The following is a 9,000-nucleotide window of genomic DNA, read 5'->3' as shown; positions in this document are numbered from 1 at the left end:
GTTCACACTTAATCAACTAGCCATATATACAATGTCCATATGGATTGTATGACTCCTATCACACCCACTTTACATTGCATTAGCTTATTCTAATGTCATACTTTAAAAAATCCTTGGTACATTTTCCCAAATAAATTTAAAAAATCACTAATGGAAGAAGCTGAAAACTTAAACTGCTTTAAGTATTTGAGGAGGCTAGCAACAAGTAATTCTACTTATGTGAGTAGAACATTTATTGATGAAAAATAAAATATAAACACAAAAAATGTAATGCTTTATTATTACCTCTAAGATGAGGTTGAATCCCAAGAGTGGCAAATGGAAAAAGTATGCAATGGTGTGATCATATTGGGAGAACTTGAAATATACTGCAAACTTATGTAAAATCATAAACTTTGCAAAAATTGGGATCATACTCAAGTCTTCCCATAGCATCTTGAGATAGTGCTATACATATAGTTGCAGAACCTAGGCCATCAGGACCAGGATAAAGTACGACTTTACCATTTTCCTCAACTTCTACAGATCTAGTGGCAAGTGGTTTCCCCCATCCAAAGTCAACACGAAAAGTTGGAAATTTAGGTGAGCTTGACACACGCATGCGAGCTGAATTTAGTAGGCATGTCTTATATATTATATCAGGACCATAGAGTTCTAAGCAATGAAGCATACCAAATATAGTTGAGTGGGTGCAAGTGTCTAGTGCAACTTTTATGCGCATTGTAGTGATAGAAAGGTTCTCCTGTTCAAGCTCCCTTGCTGTTGCAGTGGCCATGCCCCATGTCAAACAATTTCCAAAATAGCTTGCAGTCAAGGGTGGCTCCATCCTTGCCCTCATATTGACTGCATTGATAAATCCCAATTTTGTGTTTGGTGCATGAGCCCGAGCCTTGCTTGTGCATTTCCAAATGTGTGCACATAGTACTTCATAGGAGCTAAACTTACCATCTACCTTGTCTTTTAAAGATTGTAACATTTCCTTCTTGAAATCAAAAACTTTTTGTACCTTAGAGTCATTAGGTAAGAGGAAATGTAGATCATTATTTATGTATTCGATATCCCAAAATGCCTTCTCTTTTGAAGGTTCTTGGATCTTCATAAGTGTCCGTGTGTGCGTTGGTAGTAGCGAAAGGCATTCACCCCTAGCATATTCTGCCCATGAGGTCATAAAGTGCCACAAAGAGTAGCCGTCTGCAAGGACATGACTATGTGACACTCCTAATGCAATTCCACCATTTTTAAACCGTGTAATCTAATAAAAACCAAAATATAAAATAGCATTAGAAAGTTGAAATTAAATACTTTCTTTCATTCTAATATAACCATGTTGAGCCTCACAATTTAAGAATCCAAAAAGCCAAAACATTCTCCCATCTTTAATTCAAGATGTAAGCCACTATTCATTTTAACTCAAGATGGAAGCCACTATTCGTATTTTTCTATGTTTTATTCAAGATGTAAGCCACAATTCATATTTTCAAAGTGTGTTTCACCTTTTTCAACTATTTTATTCATAATATAAGAAAAACCACAGGATAATAAACATCAGAGGTCTATGCAAATTGTTATGCTAATATAGGTTATACTATTAGTTTCTAAGGTGTGTATATCACTACAAGTTTTTCAGGAACTAAAAAAGTAGAGGAATCTCATTCTCAACACTTTGATTGAAACAAAAACTATTGAAGAAACACAAGCGCATTGTTATAACCACCTTTTGTCACATGTTTCATCATGTAATAGATTTTAGTGGTTTGTATAGGAGCTTTACTTTCCCTATAGGAGTGGTTTAAAATTATAGGAGTGGTTTGTATAGGAGCTTTACTTTCCCTATAGGAGTGGTTTAAAATTATATCCATCTTGAAAATTTGCAAGCACAAGAAAATATAAAATACGTTCTTTAATGTTCTCCAAATAATAATGAAATGAAGACACTAGCATATGTGGTGCATGCATAGTGTATAGCTCATTAATTCAACAATCTACTTACCTTGAGGCCTAAGCCAACTAGTTGTAAAGGTCTAGCTTACTTTCTCATTGTTGTCTTTTAATCACTCAAATAAGATTCAAGACTTTTTACAAATGACATTCTCGATTTTTTGTAAATGCTCCCTACTAAGTAATTGCATGAAATATCTTTCCAACCTCATGCATCCTTATAAGGACCAAGCTTTGATTGTATAGTTCAAAATTTGTGCAATATGTTCAAAAACAAGTTATTACAAGCTTTAGACATAAGATTTGATCATGATGTAGTATTTAAAAAGGTGTTGATACATGAAGATTATTTGGTCTTTACCCCTTCTCAATCATGTATCATTAGCATTTAAGATTCCAAAGTTAGATTAAAAACCACTATGCAAGTGATGGTGATGATCCAAGGTTGGCAATGATCTCTACACATATGTGAAGTAGATTAGCAAAACTTGATGAGAAAGAATGTGTTTCCCTAGTTTGCAAAGGAAGTTTAACATGACTTCACACACATATATATGAGTGATGCAAATACCATTAATATATAACCAAGCAAGAATGACCACATTGTAGATCAACCATTTGTTTTCATTAAAGCCACTCTGTTACCACCCTATGCTAGTCAATTAATCATTAATCTAAGAGGTCACATTCCACCCAAAATATCCCTCATAAGGAGACTTGAAAATAATATCTTACTATTCCTTGTCACCATTAGAAGAGTGAAGGTAGTTCTGTGGCACATCAATGCAAGAGAAGTAGATTAGGAGAAAAACCATCAAAGAAACAAAAACCAAAGAATAGCATAAGTAATGAGAGTGGAGTCCCTATACATTAAAGTGCGCTTAAACTCGCAAGAATGATAATCATCTCAGGTAAGGTACTCATGAATATATGTGTGCATCATGTGGGTTCAAAATAAGATATTTTTAAAATACTATTTTTATACATTTTTTACATACAAAAGGGTGTAATATAAAGGGATTATTTATAGATTGAATAGAAAAGGGTTGTGTTTTATTCAATAAAAATTCATAGATAAGGATATTTATAAATAGGCCTTGAATGCACATGATGTAGAGGATATACATATAGTAACTTCCTCGAGATAATCATCAACAACTGAGTGATGGCTATAAATAGCCAATCTTCAAATAAACCGATCGACAATTATTTAGGAGCGTAAAAAATCTAGCCCATTCCATAAAATAATGGAGAAAATGTATACATCTATAGTATGAACTAATTGCCATTAAAAATAGGTGTGAATAAGCCATCCAATCACTAAAATAGAAATGCAAGGCTAAAAATAAACCTCATCCAATGTGAATAGAACTAAAACTAACTGGAAAAGAAATGCATGCTTTAGAAAGAGATGTCTCCTCCATCAAAACATATGACAATTTGGGTGTCAAAGTTTCTAATGTCCCTATTTGACTCAAACTAAGCTTTATACATAGGAGATGATTGTGCAAGATACACATGATTGTTAACATCCCCTCTCAAATCCTAAATGTGGTTTAAGGACAAAGAAGATGGAATGGATCCAAAGGTGGTCGAAGAAGTTCCAAAGCTAATGAATTCCATCAATGAAGAGACTCCTAACTTTGAAACACAAGGGACCAAGGTATCCACAACCACATCACTAATATTATCTCTATCTAAAAGGAATAGAGGCTAGGAGGGAACTGCTAGAGGAGACGGTGGGAGATGGGATGGAACCTTGGGATAGATGGTTCATAATTGAGAATAGGTGTAGCTATGGATGATTACCTCAAAGGACCCCTATACAATGAAAGGGACATGGAGCTTGTAATTCCTATATCCTATCAATTCATTGCTAAAATAGCTCCTCAGTAGGAATCCTCATCAACAAAGATGCCATGCTTAGTGAAGAGCACTTAGGTACCAAGTCTAATAAGGGCATGAACAAAAAGGAGTGGATAGCCCAAGTTTGGAACATGTAGAACTTTTAAAGTAGAGTTTGATGGATGGTCGCGCAATAATGTTAAACTACAAACCCCACTAATAGGCACCAAAAAAGTCACAAATAATGACTACACCCTTTAATGGACAGAGATCTTGTAACAAATCTCCACCAGGAGTCATGTGACTCAAAGCACTGCAATCAATAAGCCAAGGCCTCTCTGAAGCCTTCTCAAGATGAGTTCCCTTGTTGCAAGCATATCACATGGGTCTAAAAATAAGGGATTTTTTAAACACAATGTTTGCCAAAAAAAAACATATGGAAGGGTGCCATTTTAAGGAGTCATTCACATCTTGAATAGAAAAAGATTGTGTCTTATTTTGGAAAAATTCATAAAATGAACCCCCCAAGCAATTTAGGCTTTCTTGAATCTATGTGTTAAAGCCTAAGGAAGACCTTGAATGTTGAACATGGTTCATCTTCTTATTCTTGACCTTTTGTCCTTCTTAATTTTCCCTCCTGAACCTACAATAAAATCTTAGAAAGGCTATACCTGCTAACATTAATATCCTTAATCAATGTTCGTGCTCCTAAGCAAACAGAGCTAGCTCCTCCCATAGAAGAGTATCCCAAACCTTGCAAGTAAGCAAGATAGTGTATAAGACATCATAAACTAAGTAATGAGAATCATTACTATATGCATTGATGAAATCACCCAAAAAGGGATAAAAGCTCATCTCCTGTGTCCTCCATGTCCTTAATGTGATCTTGCATAGAAGGGGAATCATCAACATAAAGCATCCATAATTTCTCCTCTTTGGTGAGACCATGGGCAAAGATCTTCTAATTATACTGTAGAGAATATAGCTCTATCTACGTCTCTATTATGACTTGAAGTTTGCACACATGCACAATGACAAAATCTTGTAGACTCATAAAGAGAAAATATCACTCTAAAATTAAGTTGGATCCCAAAGGATTGCTTGGACCCATTGTAGAACCAATGCATGGATGCTCCACTAGATAATGGATTCGGATAGTAACAAACCCCCAAAAGTCAAAGGTGTCAAGGATACACTCCACTTTGTAGGAATAATATGAGTAGTTCACCCATTAAATTAATTTTCTTTGGGAAGAAAAAGAAAGTATAGACACTTAAATAGGAGGAGCCATCATCACTATATACGAGGATGTACAACTACATGCCCAATGAGAAAGATATAGAGAAGTAGGAGGAGAAGGGAGCTCCAATCTTCTTGATCTATTAGAGCCAAAATAAGGCTTTGAGTATCCATCTTCATGTCTCTTTTTGCAAGTTTTTGACTAATGCGATCATCTATCAATGGAAGACTAAATGGTCTCTACATCAAGGTCATCAAAAGCATTAAACTAATGGTAATCAATAACTCTTCAAGACCTATCTACACATGAATTTTTTTTGTAGAACCTCCCAATCCTCACTTTGGCTCTAATACCATGTGAAAATGCACAATGGAAGAGAAAAAATGAGCATAGAGAGAGAAGGGAAGAGAGAGACTATGATGAAAGAAGAGAATTAATGAAAAACAATCTACAATGAACTGAATGAAAGATAAACACAAATAGAACTAACCAATCCCTACATGTAGCCTAAGGTGTCATTGAAAGGCAACATTGAAAGATGGAGAAGAGTCCCTATATATCCAATAATCATGATGAAAGGCAAACTAGACGATGGCTATAAATAGCTCATCAACAAATAAACTAGCCACTTGTTATGTGGAGTGCCAACAATTTGGTTAATTGTATAAAATAATGTAGAAAATATAATCATCTACATTATGAGCTAATTGCCATAAAAAACAAGGGGGAATACATCCTTCATTCACATTAAGAAAGAAATGCAAGATTGAAAATAAACTGCAATCAATGTAAACACACCTCAAACTACCTAGAAAAGAAATGCATGCTTCAGAAAGAATTCCCTCCTCCATCAAAACATATGATAGAATGAGTGTCAAAGCTCTTAATGTCCTTGGAGGCTCATAGTAGGAGATGAGTGTGCCAAACACATGATCGCTAACATTAGTCTCTCATGCAGGCAATCTTTATGATCCATTTTGCTTTCAAATGATATGTTAAAAGAATTAGGTAAAGATTTTGCAAGGATAAGCTTTATGTGTTACTTATTGTTCTTTATTATAGAACATGTCATTAACTACACCAAATCAATGTAATAACAAAAGAGGTCGGTTTGGAGGATAGACACATATTGGTCTAAGTAACATAAGAAAGTCTAACACTATTCCACACACATGTTGGTCTAAGTAATAGAACAGATTGGTTAAGAGGATATACACATGTTGGTCTAAGTAATAGAACGGATTGGTTGAGAGGATATACACATGTTGGTCTAAGTAATAGAAGGATTGGTTGAGAGGATATACACATGTTGGTCCAAGTAACAAATGCCTTACTTTATTCCTAACACAAATGTCTAAGGGGAGCCTCGGGGGGACACAAGTAACATAAGACAAATATTTATCATGTATAATTTGAATTCACAAACATTATGTATCTTCATTTTATAAACCATTACCCTTGAGATATGATTTGTAGAGTATATGTGCACATGCATGTTGGTCTAAGAAGGCATGTGATATAGTAAACTAACCTATTCAACATAGAAATTAAGCATGTTATATCATATTACTTAATCAAGCAACATTGCAAGTACTTTATGTTTTCATATATGCAATGCAAGGTAAGGTAAACAATATATTAAAAGGGGATTTCACTCTTCTAAGAAAGGGCTACAAATATAGTATGCTTCAAGTGAATGCGAGTAAGTTTAGAAAAGTAGTTATATATCCTTTGAATATCTCTAAAGAGATAAGATACACAATCTAGGGTACATTCTACACTTTAATGCATGTATGTTAGGAATAAAGTAAGGTATTTGTGAGTATTGGCCTTCACAATGTAGGGTGCATTCTACACTTTAAGACATTTGTGTTAGGACTTAAATAATTTTTGTGAAACGGTGGCCTTCAAATTGAAGCTAGAAGGCCAAGCCCTCTCTCACTATGCTAAAAGCGAGCCTCTTTTCTCTTAGGGATAAAGCAAGAGCTTTGTGATTGGTGGCTTTCAAAAGTAAGTTTAATGCAACTGCCTTGAGTGTGTATTCATGTAACTATTTTTCTACAGCTAGAATGATTAGTGAAGGAGTCTCCAAAATTTTCAAGTCCATAGGTTTAAGGCATCTTGAGATTCTCTCTCTCTCTCTCTCTCTCTCTCTATATATATATATATATATATGGAGGATACCTTGGTCACATGCAAGATTCAGTTAAGCAGGGAGTACTAGACAACAAGAGGAAGTGGGACCCTCACAATTGGATCTATAGGTGAATCCCTTCTTGTTGCTAGATGGATGCCATTGGGTTGGTAGAGGATTGTAGAACCTAGTCAAGACCCATCCCAAAGTGCTCAAGGTCTCTCTCTCTCCTTCCCTCCCCCTCAAACCACAAAAAACCAAAAAAACATAAAGAAAGGTACTAATGGAAAGCAATTTACCTGAATGGACAGGAGAGGTGCAGTTCCTTCATGGTCTTGCATGGAGTAAGATGCCCATCGAGTGAGCTCCCGGAACAAGGGTGTTATTTGGAAGCCTCCTTGTGCCATCTCCTCGAACAAGTCTTGATGATGAGCATCTGCATTACCTTCTCCTTCTTCTTCTTCTTCTTCTTCTTCTTCTTCTTCTTCATTGACGGAGACTATCTCCGCTTCCACAAACTCAGCGCCCATGTCATTGCAGGCCACATACGGCCTCCCACCACTTTCACCTTCTCCTTCACCTTCTTCTCCTCCTCCTTCCTCTTCTTGCCCTCTGGTCCTGGTCTTGATGGGCGTGCAGAGCCTGCCTGCAAGAGGGTAGAAGTCCGCCAATACGCGCGCTAAGCTCTCCTTGAGCTTCCTTACCATCGCTGCATACTCCTCCTCGTCGGCCATTTTGTAGAAGAGAATGCGGCGATTGTAGGGGAAGGGCCTGCACATGAGGTCTATGGCGGAGAGGAAGAGGGTGCTCTGAGGGGAGGGAGACGCTGGCTTCACCAGGCATTCGCTCACCACACGCACTCTGCATGACGACTCCATTGCACCCTTCTCTCCCCCTCCCCCTCTTCCTGGAGGGCTACAGTCTGCTCCTCTCTTGCTTCTGGAGTCTCAGGCTGTAGCTTTGCAGCTTATCTCCTGGAGCCTCTCGTCTTTTTCTTTTTATAAAGCGGGTCAATAGACCTTTTGAAATTGGCTTAGATCTGTTAACCATTGAGAGTCGTATGTACCTCAGACTCCAGAGTCTAGCAACGTGCAGCGGCGCTGCGCTGGGCCCTGGGGCAGTGGGAAAGTTGAAAGCGGATCACGTGCATAGCTCTCAAGTCTCAAGTACACATTTTACGAAACGAGCAATTGAGAACTTCGGGCTACACCTCAGGCTCCGAGGCATTTTTCAAACTTCAAGCCTTTCTCAAAAAAAAAGAGAGAAAAAAACCTTTGTAATAACCCATTGCATGAATCTGGATTGGTTTTTGAAGAGAGAAAAGAAAAAATTTAAAAGAGAATGAAGAGAGAGAGAGAGAAGAAGAATGAAAAGGAAAAAAGAGGAGAGGGAGAGAGAAGGAAAAGAGAGGAGAGAGGGGGGAGAATAAAAGGAGAGAGAGAGAAGAAAAGCGAGGAGAAAAAAGAGAGAGAAAGAGAGAGAGAGAGAGAGAAAATTAGACAGGGAATTTGGGGGAGAGAGAGAAAAAACAAGGAGAGAGAAAGATGAGAAATAGATTATTGAGCGCTTACCGCTTCGAGGCAGGGAAGCTGTCACGTAGCGACCTAGCGTTCTATGCACGCAAAGTGCGCGTGGAACGCTAGTTTACATTATGAATCATATTAGTCTTCCCAAATTGTATGTGTTTTCAACCACTTCTAATATTGAATGTCTATCTTCCAAATTATGCATGACATGAACAATATTCAAAGATTTTCGTTAGAAAACTATTATATAGTCCAAGAAGTTTTCTTGAAGAAGAGCACCTTAAAAAACATAAAACATAAACCAAACAAGTTACTTG

At 37.0% G+C, this 9,000-nt stretch overlaps 1 protein-coding gene across 2 annotated transcripts; it reads right to left on the bottom strand.

Annotated features, from left to right (window-relative positions):
- Positions 1 to 312: 312 nt before the first annotated feature.
- Positions 313 to 8,173, bottom strand: LOC148028782 (hydroxycinnamoyltransferase-like). Of its 2 annotated transcripts, none has more exons than XM_087687571.1 (2): positions 7,457 to 8,168; positions 313 to 1,252 (listed from the first exon to the last, which is right to left on the bottom strand). In XM_087687571.1, the coding sequence occupies exons 1-2, from the start codon at positions 8,033 to 8,035 to the stop codon at positions 377 to 379; spliced, it is 1,455 nt and encodes a 484-aa protein (XP_087543697.1). In that variant the 5' UTR covers positions 8,036 to 8,168; the 3' UTR covers positions 313 to 376. The 2 variants fall into 2 exon arrangements, with proteins under 2 accessions (XP_087543697.1, XP_087543699.1); XM_087687573.1 differs by lacking the exon at positions 313 to 1,252 and adding an exon at positions 1,262 to 2,708 and having other exon boundaries at positions 7,457 to 8,173.
- Between the last annotated feature and the right edge of the window lie 827 nt (positions 8,174 to 9,000).

Source organism: Lygodium microphyllum, chromosome 11 (genome assembly GCF_053477565.2).
Source record: "Lygodium microphyllum isolate KBCC chromosome 11, Lygodium_microphyllum_v1.1.10, whole genome shotgun sequence".
NCBI lineage: Eukaryota > Viridiplantae > Streptophyta > Polypodiopsida > Schizaeales > Lygodiaceae > Lygodium > Lygodium microphyllum.
The sequence above is the reverse complement of the archived record's forward strand: the minus strand, read 5'-3'. Positions and strand labels throughout refer to the sequence as shown.